Source organism: Lutra lutra, chromosome 13, assembly GCF_902655055.1.
Source record: "Lutra lutra chromosome 13, mLutLut1.2, whole genome shotgun sequence".
Taxonomy (NCBI): domain Eukaryota; kingdom Metazoa; phylum Chordata; class Mammalia; order Carnivora; family Mustelidae; genus Lutra; species Lutra lutra.
Window position 1 is genome coordinate 88,498,985 of NC_062290.1, and position 20,351 is coordinate 88,519,335.

Genomic DNA, 20,351 nt, shown 5'->3' on the forward strand with positions numbered 1-20,351 from the left:
CTACAACTCCCAGCGTACCGCGCGGGGCGCCGCCCGGGGCCGTCGCGCGCGCAGGCGGGCTGGGCCGGGCGGCGTCGGGCGCGTTGGGGCTGCGCGGCGCCGAGGTCTCTGCGGCTCACGGGCCGCGGGGAAGGCGCGGGAGGCGGTGCTGCGGGCCGGCGCAGCCGGTTTGGGTTGCAGGAGGCGGGCGGGGGAGGAGCGCCGCGGACGGGCGGGGCCGGGCTGCGGGCGGGGCTGGCTGGGCGGCCGGGCCATGCAGGGCGCAGAGCCGGTGGAGCTCTGCTGAGACCCGGCTCTGCGCGCCCAGGGGCGGCTCATGCCCCCTGCGCTACCCACTACGCTGCCGCAGCCAGGCCGCATCTGGACGGGGCGCCGCGCGGCGGGGCCGACTCCGGGTGAGCATAGGCCAAGTCGGTGGGTCCCGGGCGGGGAATGTGCCCGGCTGAGGCGTGGGGAGGTGGTGGGGCCGGCTGGGGTGAGGGGGGCGCCCTGCTGCTCTGTCTCCTTGCCTGGTGCTATGCTGCCCTGGCTGCTTAGGGGCGAGGGCGGTTCGCAGTGACACTGGACGGGGGCCGGATGGATGTCGGCATCCCCTTCCCTTCTCCTCCCATCCCCCAGCCTTCCGGGACGGGTTCCTGTTCTCTGCCCTGGCCGGCTTTGGGAGCCCAGAGGTCTGAAGACCTTAGAGACCTTGGCATTGGATACGGGAGCGCCGGTTTGGTCCTCCTCCCGGCTTTTGCTTTTTGTGTGAAGTGGGGAGATGGTCTGTAAGGACTCCCTGGGGTCCAGACCATGTCTTCATCCTGGCTTGGAGACCGTGAGGCTACATCCTAGTCATGACCTTCAGCTCCTCCCCAGGAATAGGAGAACTCGGAGAGAAAACGGAGTCCCATCTGCTGGCTCTTGAGCCAGTCCCTAAAGCGCCAGGAGTAGAGACCAAGAGTCCTAACGTCAGTCCAGTCAGCCGTTCTCCTTCCTCTTTAGCCCAATCCCCAAAGAGTCATCGGAGTGGCTTCCCGAGTGTGTTTGCAGGGGGTGACTTCAGGGCCCTCCAGTGCTCCCTCAAACACCTTTCCCTTCTAGACAGTCACCTCTCAGGCACCTCCAGGCTCTAACCCATTTGCTCTGTCGCCCTCTGTGGGCCAGCAGAGGCATGACACTGTCTGAGTTTGTGAGCTGGGTGGGAGCCAGGCCCCTTCCCAGAGAGCTGCCCCTTTGGGTATTGTGGCTTGCTCTGTTCATCCAAAGACCCAAGGAGGGTGTTTGGATTAGGAATCAAGCCAGAGACGCTTAAGTTAATACCCCCCTCTCTCCAAGCCATTTTGGTTAGAGATCCTGGATGTTAGGAGAGTGGACTGTCCTGTTTTGGCTGGAAGGGCTTCCAAGAGCAATTCTCACTATACCCATAACGTAGAGGGAGAGGCTATGGCCTAACGTAGGAGAGAACTAACTTATCCAAGGTCACGGGGACAGTTGTAGAAGGAGATGGGACTAAGGAGCTACAACTCAGCCTCTGCCTCTTAGCCATGGAACTCCTCAAGTCCCATGCCTCTAGCCTGTCTCTTCAAGACAGCCCTGGAAAGGGTCCCCATCCTCAGCTACCTACTTGTATGACTAAGCTTCACTACAGGTTGACCCTTAGGATCATAGTGGCTGCCTGGACCTGGAGGTAGGGGACATAGACATTTGGCTCCACTGACTATTCTGTGCCCACAGGCCACAATGCTGCTCGGGGCATCTGTGGTGGGGGTGCTGCTGTTCTCCAGGCTGGTGCTGAAACTGCCTTGGACCCAAGTGGGGTTCTCCCTGCTGTTCCTCTACCTGGGGTCTGGAGGTTGGCGCTTTGTCCGAATCTTCGTCAAGACCATCAGGCGTGATATCTTGTGAGTATCTGGTCCAGTCCATCCAACCCTGGATTCTCATATAACACGATGGGCTCCTAATTCCCAAAGTCTCTACAGACCACGTCTCTGTGAGCACAGGCCCCCTGGGCCCCAGAGGAGCAGCCTCTGCTTTACCCCCTTCCCCAGGCACTGGTACCTGGTATCTCCATTGCCAGGGTGAAAGTCTTCTCCTAGAAGATCTCTCTAACTTGGTGCCATTTAGCCTAGGGCAGACTTAGGGGCCCAGGACGTACAAGGGCCCAGGTGTGTCAAGACATCTGCAAAGGGTCCTAAGGCTAAGCAGTAGCTTGTGAGAAAATGAAGAGGAACCCCGTGGGAAGGTCTGTGTCCATAAGTCTGAGAGGGCACAAGGTTCAGAGCAGGGCCCCATATCAGATGTCTGGGGAAACCTATTCCCCAGAGAAAGTCAGGTACTGTCCAAGGGCTCTCCTGTACCAGAAACACCTGCTGCTACCTGTTGTGTGACAGGCATTAGGCTGGCTCTGGGACTCAGGAAGGGGAAGGCTGACCTAGTCTTGGGCCCAGCTCAGACTGGTCAGGGAGATAAGGAGATCCAGTAAATCCCTAAACTAACAGTACTGTGTGGGCAGAGACCCTGGCAGCCTTGCTCGCAGTGGTGTCCTAGTGCTCAGCACAGTGACCGGAGCTCAGAACAGGCAGCTCAGCACCTGTCATCTGAATTAATTGTAAAAGGAAGTACTGAGTGGCCACTGCCCGAAGGGTGCTAGCAGAGAGCTGTGGGACTGTAGGGCAGGGAGAGATGGCTTCAGGCCAGGGCCTTGGGGAATCAGAGAAGGCTGCCTGGAGACAAAAAGCTGTAGTTGAGCGGCATCTCCAGGTGATGGGAGCTGGGGATTCCAGCCAGAGGGTAAGCATCTGAATAGGCAGAGAAGTCAGGGAACTGGAAACTTTCAAAGGTCAGAGGAGACAGAGGCAGGGCAGGAAAGGGGGATATTGCCAAGTGGTTCTTTTTTTTTTAATTACTTATTTGTTTATATTTAAATTTTAATTCAATTAATTAACATAATGTATTACTTGTTTCAGCAGTATAGGTCTGTGACTTATTAGTCTCTTGTAATACCCACTGGTCATTACAACATGTACCCTCCCCAGTGTCCCCCACCCAGTCACCCCATCCCCCCATCCCTCTCCCCTCCAGCAGCCCTCAGCTTGTTTCCTTAGATTAAGAGTCTCTTATGGCTTATCTCCCTCTCTGGTTTCATCTTGTTTCATTTTTTCCTCTCTTCCCCTATGATCCTCTGCCTTGTTTTTCAAATTCCACATATTAATGAGATCATATGATAATTATCTTTCTCTGATTGACTTATTTTCCTTAGCATAGTACCCTCTAGTTCCATCCACGTCATTGCCAGTGGCAAGGTTTCTTTTTTTTTGATGGCTGTGTAATATTCCATTTTATATATATATATATATATATATATATATATATATATATATATATCCACATATATATATATATATCCCCCATCTTTTTTTTTTTTTTTAAAGATTTTTATTTATTTATTTGACAGAGAGAGATCACAAGCAGGCAGAGAGGCAGGCAGAGAGAGAGGAGGAAGCAGGTTCTCTGCTGAGCAGAGAGCCCGATGCGGGGCTCGATCCCAGGACCCTGAGATCATGACCTGAGCCGAAGGCAGCGGCTTAATCTGCTGAGCCACCCAGGCGCCCCCCCCATCTTCTTTATCCTTTCATCTGTCGATGGACATTTGGGCTCTTTCCATAGTTTTTGCCCAGTGATTCTACATTTGGTGAAGCTCTAGGCCCGGTACTGAGTGGGGCGCAGGGGACAAGGTGGTGAACAGGATGGAGCCTTAGCCTTGGTGGGTTCACAGGGAAGGAGACTGAACAAGTCTTAAACTTACCCTTTATTTACTGTGGCAGGGGTCTGCAGAGGTGCACTACAGGGTGGTCCTAAATGAGTTGGGACTTTGACTTGGACCCTGGAGTTCAGGAATGCTCTGACTGAGCAGCAGACTCAGAGCAAAGCTTCGAGGGTCGTAGGTGTTGAACTCGGGAGCCAGAGAGGACCGGGCTCCTGATCTCAGCCTGTGAAGCCTGGGCAAGCTGTGGTGCTGCAGACCCTCATTTCCTCCTCTGCACTGGGGGCGGAGTCATTGCCCAGTCCCTGGTGTTACTGTGCAGCATGGGTGGGCCAGCACCTGTCACAGTGCGCAGCACACCGGTGCTGGGAAAGGGGAGTGTTGCAAGTGATTGGGCTCAGGAGCCTCCGGCTTGTGGGACAGCCACCTGGGCCGGGGTATCGGGACCCCACTCCCAACCCCAGTAGTCATGGCTCCCTTGCTTGCTCCCACCTAGCGGCGGCCTGGTACTCTTCAAGGTGAAGGGGAAGGTCCGGCGGTACCTGCGGGAGCAGCGGACGGTGCCCATTTTGTTTGCATCTACGGTACAGCGCCACCCCGACAAGACAGCCTTGATCTTTGAGGGCACGGACACCCACTGGACCTTCCGCCAGCTGGATGATTACTCCAGCAGCGTGGCCAACTTCCTGCAGGCTCGGGGCCTGGCCTCGGGTGACGTGGCCGCTCTCTTCATGGAGAACCGCAACGAGTTTGTGGGTCTGTGGCTAGGCATGGCCAAGCTGGGCGTGGAGGCGGCTCTGATCAACACCAACCTCCGGCGGGACGCCCTACGCCACTGCCTGGCCTCTTCCCAGGCCCGCGTTCTCGTCTTTGGCAGTGAGATGGCCCCGGGTGAGCCCCGGGCTGTGGGGTCAGGGGAGGAGGCCCACAGGGTCTTGCACACACCACAGCCCACCCGCCCCCCCACGCCTGGGGGAGGCCGTATGGCTCAGAGGGGAAGGCCATGAGCCCTGGTGTCAGACAGCCTGGGCCCTGCCACTTGTAAGCTGGAGATCCTGAGTAAGAGACTGGAAATGTCTGTGACTCAGTTTCCTCACTGTAGTACCTGCCCCATATCATTTTCAAGAGCCTTCGCCTGAAGCACTAACAAAGTGGCTGCTAGGTGAGCCCACAGAAATAATGGTAACCATTCCTGGTGACTAATTAGGCCTCATTTGCCTCATCTATAAAATGAGAGCAAGAATGTATTCTCTGATCTTTGGCAAAGCTTATGTTTTCTTTCTTTCTTTTTTTTTTTAAAGATTTTATTTATTTATTTGACAGACAGAGATCACAGGTAGGCAGAGAGGCAGGCAGAGAGAGGAGGAAGCGGGCTCCCAGCCGAGCAGAGAGCCCGATGTGGGACTCGATCCCAGGACTCTGGGATCACGACCTGAACCGAGGGCAGAGGCTTTAACCCACTGAGCCACACAGGCGCCCCAAAGCTTACATTTTCTTTGCTGCCATGTTGAGCACTGACTGAGTACTGAGCTCGGTGCTTTACAAAAGCAGCTGTCCTCTCCACAAAGCCTGGTGAGGTAAGGATGGCTCTCGTGGCTTTACAGATGAGGAGACAGACATTCAGAGTGGCGAGAGGAGCTCACATAGGGTCACACCGAAGCAGGATTTCATCCTGGGCTTGACTGCCATGGTGGGGGATGACGGCGGGCAAGATTACTGACGTGCCGAGAGGGGGAGAGGAAGGATGCCACAGGGAGAGGGCGGAGGGTTGGACAAGTCTAGAGGGAGGCAGAAGTGGAGCCGCGGGGGCCAGGATTGGTCTGTGTCCAGTGCAGGTGAGTATCTAGACTGTTGCAGTGCACCAGGGAGCCTGAGGGAAATTTCCACCTTCTGAAGAGGCTGGAGGCTGCTGACCTCTGACCCTCCACACCGCCCTTCTAATCGGTGCCTGCAGATGAGCATGGTACAGCGTGTAAGGACGCAGACGTCAGCATGCGGTAGAGCTGGCTTGGCATCCCAGCTCCAGCACATTCTAGCTGAGAGCAGGCCCCTCCATTCTTGGATCCTTGTCTTCTCACCTAGGGGCTGCTGTTGGCGCCTACCTCCTGGGCTGTGTGAACAGGAGCACGCACGTAAGGAGCCCGCTGGGCAGCCAGGGAGCTCTTGCTCCTGTTGGCATCTAATAACCAGGACCCAGGTGCTTCACATGTCCTCCTCCCTGCACACAGCCAGTCTCCCCTGACAACACGCCAGCCCTGACACAAGCAGAGGTTCTGGGGATGTGAGGTTCTCAGCCTGCCCGCTGATCGCCCCTGTCTCCCTTGCAGCCATCTTTGAAATCCAAGGCAATTTGGACCCCTCGCTCAGCCTCTTCTGCTCCGGCTCCTGGGAGCCAAGCACAGTGCCTGCCGGCACAGAGCACCTAGACCCCCTGCTGGAGGAAGCCCCCAAGCACCTGCCCAGTCGTCCCAACAAGGGCTTCACAGGTGGGTTCCACACCCCACGGAGGGGTTCTCGGATGGGCCCAGGACAGAGTGCTGGCCCCAGGGCCAGAGGCCTGGGTTCTTCTGCAAACTTGCTGTGTGACCTGGAGCGAGTCCTGTCACCTCCCTTTTTCCATCGGGGAAGATGAGGACAGTGACCATGGGGTCACTCTGAGGGCTAAAGAGCCTGTGTGTGTAAAGATGCCAGGCACGGTGCCAAGTACTCAGGAGCTCACAAAACCTGATCCTTTGACTTGTTGAACAAGCCTTCATGGCCGCCTGTCACACGCAGCAGGATCACGTGGAGCCCAGGAGACCGCTCGGTCTGAATTTCAGCTGGGGTCGGGCCAGAGGCTGGATCCCCTAAATATTCACCCAGCACCTGTCAGCCTGGAGTCCTCTCTGTGCATGGGCTGCCCTGCCTCCCCACCCCCTCCTCCAGGCAGCCTTCTGACCCCGCAGCCTCTCCTGCGCTCCACCTGCCCTGTGGAGCCCCCAGTCCGCTGCACTGCCCGGAGGGTCAGAGCTGGCACTGAGTTCATCCGTCAGTCCCACTGCTTCACTGGTGTCCCGAGCCCCTGAGCTCGCCTCTCTCTGAACTGCGGTTCCCACAGCCGTGACAGTGGGGCCGGTAACAGGATCGATTTTATGGAGTAGCTTTGGGGTTTGAAAAAGGTAGAGTGGAAAGCTGGGGTGTGACAGACAGTGCTCAGGAACCATCTTTGTTGGCCTCGTGGTCATCTTATCTCTGTCATGTGTGAATTTTGTCTCCCTGGTGCTTTTGTAAGCAGCTCGAGGGCAGGGTCTCTGCCAGGGTCAGCCTGGTGTCCTCAGGCCCAGCCACACAGGACATGCAGTCATCCCAGGGCGTTCCTGGCTTCCTAGAACGTCCCGCCGGGGCGGGGGGGTGGGCGGCGGGGAGGTGGCTGAGCCTCTGCCTAACCGAATGTGACAGTCCCCCAGCTGGGCCCCTGGATGGTGTAGAGACAAGATCTGCGTGCAGAAGCTCCATGGACACAGCTCCCGGCAGCCAGTGTCTCCCCAGCCCTGAGTGGTCTCTTCTCACAGCCCCTCATGTGTTTCTCTCTTTTTCAGATAAGCTCTTCTACATCTACACATCGGGCACCACGGGGCTGCCCAAAGCCGCCATCGTGGTGCACAGTAGGTAAGGGGCACGTGCTGGGGGGTGGAGCCCGGGAGCCCCTCCTCTTGCCTCCCCAGGGGCTTGCGAAGCGCCCTCTCTGTGCCCTCCCAGGTACTACCGCATGGCCGCCCTGGTATACTACGGATTCCGGATGCGGCCCGACGACATTGTCTACGATTGCCTGCCCCTCTACCACTCCGCAGGTAATCCGGGCCGCCCTCCCAGCCTCCCGCGCTCTGGGGCCTCGGGAATCCCACCCCTCTTGGCAGGCAGCATCTTGTGGGTAGAAGCATGTGAGCTTTGGAGTCAAATTTGGGTTCAGATTCAGATGTGGCCGTTGACTGGGCCTCTGAACGAAAAATGGCCACACCAGTTCCACAGTGTGTGTGGCCGCGTCCTGCAGGATGCTAGGGCTAGTCCGGCCTGGCAGTTCGTTTCCTCAGGTGTACACAGCCTTGCGGCTTGGGCAGGGCAGCACAGAGATGGAATAGTTTATTCCTGCCCTCAAGGTGCTTAAAGTCCCGTGTGGATTTAGGGCAGGATGAACAATGGGAACTCACCTGACTTTAATACAAGAAATGGCATGGTGAGGGGCACCTGGGTGGCTCAGTGGGTTAAAGCCTCTGCCTTCAGCTCAGGTCATGATCCCAGGGTCCTGGGATTGAGCCCCGCATCGGGCTCTCTGCTCAGCGGGGAGCCTGCTTCCCCCCCTTCTTTCTCTGCCTGCCTCTCTGCCTAATTGTGATCTCTCTCTGTCAAATAAATAAATAAAATTTAAAAAAAAAGAAAGAAAGAAATGGCATGGTGAGTGTGGAGACAGGCAGGGAGCAGGAGCTCAGCTCAAGAGAAGAGCCCAGTGATGGTCAGGAAGACTTCCTGGAGGAGGTGCTCCCTAGTCAGGCAGATGTGAGCTGCGGAAGCGAGGAGAGCTAACTTGGTCCCCCTCTGGCTGAATGGCAGCCTTCTAGGTACAAGAGCAGGAGCTTGGGGCCAACTCCGGGGCCCCTGGGACCATCTAAGGAGCATGCCCTCGATCCCATACTGGGGAAGCACTGGGGAACCATGGGAGGTGTCTGACGAAGGGAGAGGTGTGATCAGTTAGTGCTGGAGGAACAGGACAGGGGAGAGGGCCTGGGAAAGGGCTTTTGAGGAGATGGGCTGGGCCAGAGGAGACTCTGGAAGGAGGGGTCTCCTGGCTCCCTGACCTCCATGCGCCCCTCCCTGCCCCCACCTTTAGGAAACATCGTGGGCATGGGGCAGTGCCTACTGCACGGCATGACAGTGGTCATCCGGAAGAAGTTCTCAGCCTCCCGGTTCTGGGACGACTGTATCAAGTACAACTGCACGGTGAGTGAGGAGGCTAGAGGACGGGTATCCCTGTGTCCACATGACCTGTTGGCCTTGTTTGGGGACCTCTGCCTTGCAGCTGAGGCTAATCGTTCACCGAGGGCACCATTTCCGGTGTTCCAGTGGGGAGACTGAGGCCCAGGGCCCATGGGGTTAGGAGGTGAAGGGAGAGCAGTTGCGGGCCAGCCTTACACCTGCTCCGCCCCCAGATCGTGCAGTACATCGGTGAGCTGTGCCGCTACCTCCTGAACCAGCCGCCCCGGGAGGTGGAGCACCAGCACCGGGTGCGCATGGCGCTCGGCAACGGCCTCCGCCAGTCCATCTGGACCGACTTTTCTAGCCGTTTCCACATCCCCCAGGTGGCCGAGTTCTACGGGGCCACAGAATGTAACTGCAGTTTGGGCAACTTCGACAGCCAGGTGGGCAGTGGGACAGTGGAGGGCGGGCGGGGTGCAGCGTGGAATGTGGGCGCCGGAGCATCCCACTGTCTGGGGCAGCAGGGATGCAGCGTGGAATGTGGGTGCTCTAGCCCCCTGCTGTCTGGTCAGTGTGGAGTGTGGGCACTGGAGCATCCTGCTGTCTGGTCAGGGCAGGAGGGGCACAGCGCAGAGTGTGGGTGCCAAGCCCCCCGCTGTCTGATCAGGGGAGGAGGGGTACAGCATGGAATGTGGGTGCCGAGCCCCCACCATCTGGTTGAGGCACTATCTGGTGTGGGCACCAGGCCTCCTAATGCTGTCCAGTCTCAGACCCAAGTCTTGGCCTTTACAGGTGGGCGCCTGTGGCTTCAACAGCCGCATCCTGTCCTTTGTGTACCCTATCCGGCTGGTACGAGTCAATGAGGACACCATGGAACTGATCCGGGGGCCCGACGGCGTCTGCCTTCCCTGCCAGCCAGGTCTGCCCCAGGGTTGGAAGGAGGGTCAGAGCAGGAAAGGTTAAGCCGGGAGGGAGATGGCACTGGACTGGGTGAGTGGGAAGCCCTTTTCTGACCAGTGGCCATCACTCTGCTCTACTCTTAGGACGACGCATCGTTTATTTTTTCTCCACTTGTCCTTCCGTTCCTCATCCCTTTTTCCCATCAGTCCGTTGATTCACTGTTGTGTGGAGGACCCCCGAGTGGACGCTGGCTTAGCCTCTAAGCTCTGTGCCCGAGTCCCATTGAGGCTGATGGCAGCGCCACCTCCAGGAGTTGCCCTGGGGGTCATGTGTGCTAAGGAACGTACAGCTCTTTGAGCAGAGCCAGGGGCCCAAGGAGCGCTGGCTCTGGTCAGGCTGTCCACATAGAGCTCGGCCACCCTTTTGTGTCATTCATCTTGCCATCCGCTCTGTGACCAGACGTTACTGAGGGCCCCCGTGTACTGGACCCACCAGGAGCAGCTCCCTGCCCTCGGGGCTCCCACTCCAGAGCTAGATAGGGTTTCTGTGGGAAGCGGTGTGACCGGAAGTCAGATCAAAATGCAGGGCACATTTGGAGGTGGGGAACGGGGAGTGGAAGCCACCAGGATAGAGCAGCGCTGCCCTCTCTGCCCCCAGGGGAGCCGGGCCAGCTGGTGGGCCGTATCATCCAGCAGGACCCCCTGCGCCGCTTCGATGGCTATCTGAACCAGGGTGCCAGCAACAAGAAGATCGCCAAGGACGTGTTCCAAAAGGGGGACCAGGCCTACCTCACCGGTGGGTGGGCACCAGCCCCTTTGTGGGGGGGGAGGCAGGCTGGAGAGAAATGAAGGGCCCTCCCCCACCTTCCGAGGATACGGCCCCAGTCCCAACCCGCCCCGTCAAGCAGATCCTGGGGTCCTGTGCGGCTGGCCCCCGCCCTGCGTCATACTCCGCCCCTGCAGGCGACGTACTGGTGATGGACGAGCTGGGCTACCTGTACTTCCGAGACCGCACGGGAGACACATTCCGCTGGAAAGGGGAGAACGTGTCCACCACCGAGGTGGAGGGCACGCTCAGCCGCCTGCTGGCCATGGCTGACGTGGCCGTGTACGGTGTGGAAGTGCCAGGTACCCACAGGCTGGTGGGAGTTGCCAGGCATGTGTGGGGAGGCACCTCCGGGGGGCACGACCGGCCCCTCACGGTGCCCGCTGCCTCCCCCAGGAACTGAGGGCCGGGCCGGAATGGCTGCTGTGGCCAGTCCCGCCAGTGACTGTGACCTGGTGCGCTTCGCACAGCTGCTGGAGAAGGAGCTGCCCCTGTACGCCCGCCCCATCTTCCTGCGCTTCCTGCCAGAGCTGCACAAAACAGGTAGGTCCCCTCCCCTGCCCCAGCTCCAGGAGGGTTCCAGGCCTGTGCCCCTAACTGGCTCCTTTTTGGGACCTGGGGGACTGTCATTTGTCCTTCAGCCACAGCGTTGCTGTGTCATTGTACACAGACCTCCCTGTGTACAAGTGAGCAGACTGAGCCCTTAGACAGAGAAGGCTCACATACCCACGAGTGGAACGAACATTCACTGAGTACCTACTGGGGGCCTGCCAGGCCCCGTGCTAGGCGTTGGCGGTTGAGGTGACTGATTCTGATGGGACTTTTGCTCTCTAGGGGGAGGCAGCACAGGATAAGGAATTCCAAGGGCAAAGAAGAGAATACATACAGATTGAACTGACAGAAAAGCAAATGAAGTGGGGTGTGGTGCCTGGGAGGCTCCCCAGAGGAGGTGACCTTTGAGCTGAGACCTGAATGGAGTGGGAGGCATTCTGGGCTGGTCCCTAAGACCAGAGGGCACTTGGGCAGGAGAGGAAGGAAGGGAGGCCCCTAAAGCCGGAGCCAAGGAGAGCTGTGGACAGCGGCATCAGGTGGGGCAGAGAGGCCAGCGGGGACCAGAAGACTCTGGGCTGGGGAGGGCCTGGGCTATGGCGGGGCAGCTGGGAGCCACAAGTGTTTGAGAAGAGCAGTGACCTGTGTGAGGTGCGTGTTCCACACAGCCCTCTGGCTGCTATGCGGGGTGAGGGGGAGGGCTATGGGCCCTGGGGGAGCAGGGAGACTAGCAAGGGGCTGTTACTCTTGTCAGCAGAGAGGTGAGTCCACAGTTACATAGCTGGGTGGTGCCAGCTTTCTGTCTATTGGACCACTGACGGCTCCCCTGATGGGCAGAAGTCAGTCCTTGCTGCCCTGTCCTGACCACCGCCCCCCACCCCGAGCCTCTCATCAGCTGCTCATCCTTGGGCCACCTCCCTTGTGCTCATCATGTCAACCCCTGCCTTATTGAAATGTCTTCCCTGACCCATGTCACCCCTGCGAGGTGGAAGGCTCATAGGAGCACCTAAAGTGCAGAGTGTCTAATGGGGACACTGCTGCTGGGCTCATGCTCAAGGCTGGGAGCTCCTGAGGTTTGGGTGACATCTGACTGTGCAGGAGAGAGGCAGGGAAGAGACCTCGGGTGTCAGAGGCTTTGCTGCAGAACAAGCATCCCTAAACTCCCTGCAGTGCTTAAAACAGCCGTTTTTTTGCTCTCGATTGTGGGTCCGCAGTTTGGGGTTAAGTTCTGCAGAGCGGTTCTTCCGTCAGCCCCACCTGGTGTGGAAGAGCTGTCATCGCTCGTGATTTAGCTGGGGGCTGGAAGGGGTAGGATGTCCTTACTTGCCTATCTGGCTCCCAGCAGGCTGCTCTGGCAGTGCCCGCCTGCAGAGCCATCTGCGACGAGGATGATGTCCGGTGTGTGCACTGAGCAACACTGCGGCCACTAGCCCCGTGCAGCCACTGGGAGCACTCCCCCTGGGGCCTGTGAGCCGGAGGAGCAGAATTTTACATTTGCCTTCATTTTAATTAAATGTATAGAGCCCCATATGGCCAGTGGCTATCCTGCTGGATAGGGCCAGTCCCGGGGGGGCATCCCTGGGCTGTCTCACCTCTGCTCTGTGCAGCTTCTCTCCCTTCAGAGACTACACTGGCGACAGGCACCCCACCTGGAGTGGAAGCTGCAGGGCCCCTCAAGGCCTGGGCTCTCCAAACACTCATGTTCTGTGGGTCAAAGCAAGTCACAAGGTCACTTCAGATTCAGGTGGTGGGTGAGAGAGACCCCAGCTCTGGCTGGGAGAAGTGGCCAGGCCACCAGGCGGCAGAGTGTGCGTCCAGGGAAGGAAGGAATCTGGCCATTTCTGGCCATCTGTCGCACCCAGCTTCAGATCCCGGCTCCAGCGCTTATTAGCTGTGTGGTATTGGCCCCGGGGTGTGCCTCGCCGCGCCAGTCTTCTCCTCGGTCCAGTGGGCTGATGCCAGTGACTGAGACGTGCAATTTCCGTGAGCTACCACTGAGAAAACAGGGCTGCTGTTGAAACTGTTGCTCCAAACTCTAGAGGTGTTAAAAGCTGAAAACACGTGCAGTGTAGCAGACTCCATAAAAGATGGTGCATACCAGCCCCTGGGATTTATGTGCAGCTGATGTGAGCTCACACCTGTACCTGGGAGGTGCCCAAAGCACAGAGGGCCCGAGCTCTGGCCCGCCCTCTGCTGTCACTCAGGGCATGTGGCCTTAGAGGGATAGTTTCCCCTCTTTGGTGCTCAGTTTCTCCAGCTGCAAGCAGAAGGCAGGTAGCGTGGCCCCCACCGTGGCTCCAGGGCCGCTCTGAGCAGCAGTATGTGATCTAATTAGCGGGAACCACCTTTGCAAAGTGTCCAGGGCTGTGCACTGCTGTCCTCCATGCCCCATTCCTGTGTTTTCCTCACCCTCTTCCTCTGCCCCTCTTCAGCTTTGGTATGCGGCTTCCCAGGCCTCAGGCCCCTGCCCTGCACCCTCTGACCCATCTTCCCTGCTCCCTCAGGGACTTTCAAGTTACAGAAGACAGAGCTTCGGAAGGAAGGCTTTGACCCGGAGGTTGTGAAAGACCCACTGTTCTACCTGGATGCCCGGAAGGGCCGCTACGTCCCGCTGGACCAAGAGGCCTACACCCGCATCCAGGCAGGCGAGGAGAAGCTGTGATTTGCCCCGAGTCCCTCTAAGGGCCAGCGGGTGCTGGATCCAGAGCCCCAGCTCCCACCCCAGAGGGGTCCAGGGCAATGCCAGACCAAAGCAAGCAGGGCCCAGCACCTCCACCCCGCGGTGCTGGCCCCTCCCCCTCAAAACTGCCTAGTGACTCACCGCCGCCTCCCCCTGCCCCCCAGGAGGCTTTCTGTGAAAGCCTCAAGTCCGTGTTCTGTCTTCAAGGCCAGGTGGGGCCTTGGCCCCAGGCTGAGACAGACCGGGCCCCTTACAGATGATGTCTTGGGTAGGGCAGGGGCAGGTGGAAGGTTGCCAAGCACTCTCCAGAGTGCAGGGAGCTTGTAAATGGGACCAGGGCAGAAACCCCCAGACTCAGGAAGTCAGCAGAGTGGGCGGGGGCTGCAGGAGGAGGATCCTGGCCCCGGAGCTGTTCCAGTGTCACTCAGCACTGCCTGCGCCTCCAGGAGGATCGGAGGAGGACCCCGACCTGCAGCGGGCGGCCTGGATTGAGTGCCCCCCACCACCACCATCCTCCTCTCCTGGATGGCAGCCTGGCTGCCCCTCAGGCGGGACCTTTCTCCTTGTAGGTCTGTCCCCATCACTTTCTCCGTCGCAATCCTGGGCTGGCTATGAGAGGAGGAGGAGTTGGGGGGGGTCTTTCAGGGACCAATAAACTGCCTTGACTCCCCCTAGCCTATGTGCGCCGCCTGAGCTCACTGCTCCTGCTCAGGCCCCACCTCCCGCCCATCCACCCCATTCACTCACTCAGACTTAGGGACTCAGCAGGTAAGACGCCCTCCACGAGTTGGCGGTGTATTTAATAGCATGAGCTTGAAAGTCCAGAACAGCTGTGTCATTTTGGAGTTTGCGGTCTAGGGCAAGTGACTGGTCTCTGCATCTGTGAAAGGGGAATGGTCAGGAGGATTCAGAGAGCACAGGTACCCATTTCGAGGAAAGGGCTATGTAGAGCCTTTGAGGGAGAAAACCTTAACCCAGAGTCTGATCCCATCTCCAGACCCTTGCTCATGCATTTCCCCAGGGGTCTGGGGGCTGTGCCAGCCAGAGCTGAGCTGCCTGACCAGCTGTGGCAGAGTCCAGGAAAGCTTCCAGGGCTGCAGCACCAGCTGTACCAGTGGAGAGGCAGCTGTCTCCGAGGCCCCATCGCTGGAGTCACACCCAGGCTGGAAACGCAGGGCGCACTGGGAACAGGTCCGACCCAGCCCTGAGCAGTAGGCGATGTGTGCCCCTGGGCCTTGCCTTCACTCTTCAAGCTTCCCCGCAGTCTGTCAGTCATTTGCTGAGGTCACACAGCAGTAGGGGGTGGGGGTAGGCGGCTGGAATGCAAACCCAAGCCCCTGTGGCTTCCTGCTCCCCCACCCGCCTCCTGGTGTAAAAGGCCAGGGGAAAGCCCAAAGAGCTTCCATTCCACCCATGCCTGCGGAGCCAACTGTGGGCCGCGCCCGAGGCCTGCAGCTGAGGGCCAGGGTGAGATCTGGGATGCCTCCTGGGGGAGTGACTCTGAAAGATAGAGGAATCTGATGCTGCCCTTGGGGGGCAATGGGGGGCAGAGCTGGAGTCCTTGGAGAGTCGTGCTGAGGGGGTTGTGGAGGGGGTTGGCATTCACGGCTGCAGTGTCCCAGTGTGACCAGCAGAGGGCAGGCAGAGCCTGGAGAATGCCATCTTGGTCCTTAGCCACTCAGCCTCCAGACGTCGGAAGGAAGGGGCTGTGAATCCCACCTCAGGCCCAGCCAGGTACCCAGTCCACAGCGCCACAGTGTCAAGGCTTTCATGGACTAGAATCAGACTTCCAAGGGGCTGGACCTGGCTGACAGTGTGGCTTTGTTTCTTTTACCCTTAGCCCTGAGTGCTTCCCAATGGGATAGCGCCCCCCACTCAGGGGGCCCCATTCCTTCCTTGAGGTTGAGCACAGTCACCAAAAGGCAGTATAGAGTGGCGGTTAAAAGCTCCAGCTTGAACAGGCATATGTTCAAGCTGCCAGGCTAAGCCTCACTTCTTCCCCTGTGAATGGAGCTCTAGGATAACTGTGAGCTTGCGTTGTGCCTGGAGGTCTCTTAACATGCGGTCTGGGTGCTGATGTCTGCTCAGTACATAGCAGTTACAAGATTTTAAAAAGATCTATATTCAGGTGTTAAGACCCCAGACTAGGCCTGAGTTGACCACTTCCACACCGAACCCCCTTGAAGGGCCTTGGGAGCTCTCCCATCTGCCTCCGATCATCCTCACCACGGCTGTGAGTCATCACGCACACACAGCAGATCGCAGTCTGTGCTTGTGAAGTTAACAGCAGCTACTGCTTATTGGGCGTTTCCTGATGTTTATATGGTGTTTCATGGTTTACAAAGTGCCGTGTAAGTTCATCTATGGAGCAGACTGTAAAGGCGGGGTAGGGGGAGCGGGGCGGGGGGGCGCGGGCAGAGGCCGTGCTCGGTTTGAGCAAGACAGACCAGGGAGCCGACTTGGGGACAGGAGAGAGAGGGAGCTGGCGAGTGAAGAGGCAGAGTGTGTGTGGTGTTCGCTGTACCTGTTAACCCAGCGCCCTGGTGAGGCGGGCAACCCTGTTTCCTGGTCAGGGAGGTTTTCAAGGAAGAGGTATCCAAAACTGGGTGGAGAAGAGTGTCCCAGACAAAAGGCCTGGGAGTGCGCGGCCTGCAGGGAGGCTGCCGGGGAGTGTGGGTCAGGGGTGGGGCACAGCTGAAGCAAGATATGAAAAATGAGCCCTTTGTGGGCACCTGTCCTTGCGTGCGCTTCCGGAGACCAGGCCAGGCTAGGAGGTCCCTGCATTGGGTCAAACCCACTCCTTAGACTTGCTAACGGCCACCGAGAATGGAGACCCTCCTCTGTGCCAGGCGCTGTGCAACGTGCTCTGTCCCTTGGTTTAAATCCATACCACAAAGCAGCTGCTATTTTCATCCCCATTCCACAGATGAGGAATCTGAGGCTCAGGGAGGCAAAATCTCTCCCTAGACCACAGAGCCCATGAATGGCAGCGCTGGGCTGCAAACCCCCTTCCCCGAGCCTCAATATTGCCATCTGCCACAGCGCCAGGGGGAGGCTGGAAAGCGCCTGCCTCGAACATCCCCGGAGGTCCTACCGCCCTCAGGACGGGCAAGTGGCCGACCAAGCCAGTGCTTGGCGTATCAGTTTCAGTCCCTGGGAAGAAGGTTAAATACCTCCGAGGGGCCCATTGAGGCGGTGGCAGTAAGGGAGGGGGTGACCAAGTGACTTTCAAAGGGGCCTGAATGCCTGGCTGGCCCCTCCCCCCGAGGAGGGGGCCCTGCTTCCTCCCAGCCTAATGATATTCCGGACTCAGCCCTCGTCTTTGGCGGCAGTTTAACCCCAGCCTGGGCGGATTTCTTTCTCACTGATCTCAGCTTGACACCCAATTAGCACAAGAATGGGAGGAGGAAGCCTGCGAGAGGCGCCTCCCAGCCTCCCGGGGCGCACGAGGGGAGCAGGCGGGAAGACAAAGGGCAGCGGGCAGGGGGGCACCCGCGCCCTCGGCTCCCCCCTGCAGACCCTGCCATTGTCTCCCTGGTTGCTTCAGAGGGGCTGGAGGCCAACGCCCAGGCTGGCCGGCCTGCTGGAGGGGACTGGGGATGGGGCCCAAGCCCTTCTGCCTAGATCCCAGGGGAAGGCATTTGGGTGATCAGGACCCAACGGGAGGCCGCTGGGGTCAGTGATGCTGAAGGCTCTACAACCTGGGATTGAGGCCCGACACTTAGGGCCTGTGGGCAAACCACTGGTTCTGAGCCTTGATTTTCTCGTTTGGAAAATGGGGATAAGAGTAGTCCCCATGAGCGGTCAGTCAGGCAGTGCATGTACCGCACCTGGCAGGTGTAAGGCGGGCATTCAATAAACACTCCTTGAATGAATATGTTAAACTAATATTGTTACTAATTAAGAGGTTGAGTGGGTAGGGGCGCCTGGGTCCTGGGATCAAGCCCTGCATCGGGCTCACTGCTCAGCGGAGAGCCTGCTTCCCCCCTCCCCTTCTCTGCCTGCCCCTCTGCCTACCTGTGCTCTCTCTGTTAAATAAAAAATTTTTTAAATTAAAAAAAAAAAAAAGGTTGAGTGGGGTAGGCTTCAGGTCAGGAGAAGGATTTTCTGAGACCCAGGCATTCACAACATGGGCTGATGATGGTGATGATGATGATGATTTTAACTTTTATTTGAGAGAGGGAGAGGGAGAAGCAGACTCCCTGATGAGCAGAGACCATAGGGCTTGATCCAGGGACTTCAGGATCACGACCTGAGTGGAAGGCAGATGATCACCCAGACTGAGCTACCCAGGCACCCCTAGAACGGGCTGATTTACCCAGAAGGGAACTCCCATCTCTGGGACTAAGCAAGAAGCTAGAGGAATCCCTGTCTGTTGAGATGTGGGAAGATGCCCTCTTCCTAGGTGACCTCTCCCACCTACCATTCCTTTGGATTTGGGCTTAGGTGTGACTTCCAGGGAAGCCTTCCCCTGATACCAGTGCTGGATTAGGGCCCTCCTCCAGCACCCCCAGGGCCCTATCCTCCCCCTTTAGAACACTGATCACACCGCATGGTCCATTTTTACATTTCTGTGTCTTCTCCTAGAACAGCCCCAGAAGGGCAGGGACCTGTTGTTTTTTTTCACTGTTGTGTTCCCAGCACCAGCACTGGGCCAGGCACTTAACAGGTGCTTAGTGAATGTTTGTCAGATGGCTGGCGCCCTTCAAATGCTCCCTAGCTCCCGAGTTCCAGCCCTAGGAGGGGACAGTTCCCAGGGTGAGAGGATACTCCATGCATAGAGGGTGAGCTGAGATCAGAGGCTCAAGGGCTCTGAACACCTTCTAGGAAGGCCCTTATCTTGTTGGCAAAAAGAAGCCAGTGAATGACTTGGAGTGGGGAGTGGTATGTGTTCACTCACTCATCCCGCACTTACCAAACCCCGTACAATTACAAAGCTCCTTACCTCAAGCCGAGGATCAAAGAGGAATCAAGCAAGATTTCTGCCCTGCAGGAGCTGGGTCTAATGGAAGAATCTTAGAATATTTTTGCCGAAACTACCTTAGATCATTTGGGCCCCAACCTTCTTTAAAGATTGGGGAAACTCAGTTCCAGAGAGGGAAAGTGACCAACCCACACAGCATGGTACACGTGGGGCCTTTCCATTTACCGCAGGATTCCTTTGTGCCCTTTGAGGACCAGGGCTCTGTCTCATTTGTCCTCACTTTGCCAGTGCCCTGGAACCATGCCTAATACATTGAAATGGCTCAGGGTTCTCCATGGAGTCAAATTGTACAGTGAAGTCAAGGCCAGAATGAGGGAGGTGGGAGGCAGGCAGAGACACAGGTACAGGTGCTGGGTGCTGGTGGTGGTGGAAGACTGGGGGAGGGTTGCAAAATCAGCTTAGACAGGAGATGAATCCAAATCGGTGATTTGAATATGGGAGAGAATTAAGAACAATGTCCAAAGTTTCTTGAGTGTTTCAGTGGGTGGCAGTCCTATCCTTGAAATGGGGAACACAGGAGAGGACCTATTTTAGGGAAGGAGGCATGTGCCTAGAACTCAGTCCTTGCTACAACCCTCTGAGTTAGGGGTTGTTGTTATCCCTATTTTACAGATGAGGAAACTGAGGCACAAACATGTAAGTTAAGGGACTTAAAGAAAACAGCTAGAAGTGGTGGGACCTGGGTATAAAGCTGGGAGGTGAATGCCTAGATGCTGCTGCTTTTTTTTTTTTTTTTTAAGATTTTATTTATTTCACGGATAGAGATCAGAAGTAGGCAGAGAGAGAGGAGGAAGCAGGCTCCCTGCTGAGCAGAGAGCCTGATGTGGGGCTCGATCCCAGGACTGGGATCATAACTGGAGCCAAAGGCAGAGGATTTAACCCACTGAGTCACATAGGTGCCCCCCCTTTTTTTTAAGATTTTACTTATTAGACCTAGAGAGAATGAGTGGGGGGAGGGCCAGAGGGAGGTGAGTCTCAAGCCAACTCCTTGCTGAGCACAGAGCCTGGTCCAGGATTCAATCTCACAACTCCGAAATCACGGCCAAAGCCAAAGAATCAAAAGCCTAACTGACTGTGCCAGGCGGGCGCCCTGAACTCCTTGCCCTTAACCATTATATCATTCCACCATTGACCATCAGGCTACCCCACTGTAGGCTACCAATGCTGAGTTCAATTTGGAAGTGTGGTTTAGACGCCCTGGGACATTTGTGTTACTCCAATTCTCCCCTGGGCTTTTGTAACAAGCTCTAGTGGTCTCCTATCTTCCTTGTTCTCCTTCAAACCATTTACACTGCAGCAAGTAAGGATATTTTATTTTACTTTTTTAGTTTTTTTCTTTTTAAAAAAGATTTTATTTATTTATTTATTGACAGAAACAGACACAGCAAGAGAGGGAACAGAAGCAGGGGGAGTGGGAGAGGTAGAAGCAGGCTTCCCACTGAGCAGGGATCTCGATTCGGGGCTCGATCCCAGGATCCTGGAATCACGACCTGAGCCGAAGGCAGATGCTTAATGACTGAGCCACCCAGGGGCCCCTAGTTGTTTTTTGTTTTATTTTGTTTTGTTTTTAAGATTTATTTATTTGAGAGAGACTGCACATGAGTGGGGAGAGGGGCAGAGGAATAGGGAGAGTGAGAATCTGAAGCAGACACCTGCTGAGCTCAGAGCCTGACTCGGGGCTGGATCTCAGGATCCTGAGATCATGACCTGAACTGAAA

The 20,351-nt window shown here is 57.2% G+C and overlaps 1 protein-coding gene across 2 annotated transcripts; it reads left to right on the top strand.

Moving 5' to 3' along the window:
* Positions 1–106: 106 nt before the first annotated feature.
* Positions 107–14,324, top strand: SLC27A4 (solute carrier family 27 member 4). Of its 2 annotated transcripts, none has more exons than XM_047700499.1 (13): positions 107–414; positions 1,717–1,883; positions 4,242–4,636; positions 6,073–6,231; positions 7,324–7,393; positions 7,484–7,575; positions 8,610–8,719; positions 8,929–9,138; positions 9,488–9,614; positions 10,253–10,390; positions 10,558–10,722; positions 10,817–10,963; positions 13,474–14,324. In XM_047700499.1, exons 2-13 carry the CDS (start codon positions 1,723–1,725, stop codon positions 13,629–13,631), a joined length of 1,932 nt encoding a protein of 643 aa, XP_047556455.1. In that variant the 5' UTR covers positions 107–414; positions 1,717–1,722; the 3' UTR covers positions 13,632–14,324. The 2 variants fall into 2 exon arrangements, with proteins under 2 accessions (XP_047556455.1, XP_047556454.1); XM_047700498.1 differs by having other exon boundaries at positions 108–395.
* Positions 14,325–20,351: the final 6,027 nt, after the last annotated feature.

What these genes read in the sequence shown, in the direction of transcription:
- SLC27A4 (XM_047700499.1), top strand. Translation starts at nt 1,723, where the DNA reads ATGCTGCTCGGGGCATCTGTGGTGGGGGTGCTGCTGTTCTCCAGGCTG. An exon ending in TCCCAACAAGGGCTTCACAG is followed by an intron (nt 6,232 to 7,323) that starts GTGGGTTCCACA and finishes TCTCTTTTTCAG; the next exon opens with ATAAGCTCTTCTACATCTAC. An exon ending in GCCATCGTGGTGCACAGTAG is followed by an intron (nt 7,394 to 7,483) that starts GTAAGGGGCACG and finishes GTGCCCTCCCAG; the next exon opens with GTACTACCGCATGGCCGCCC.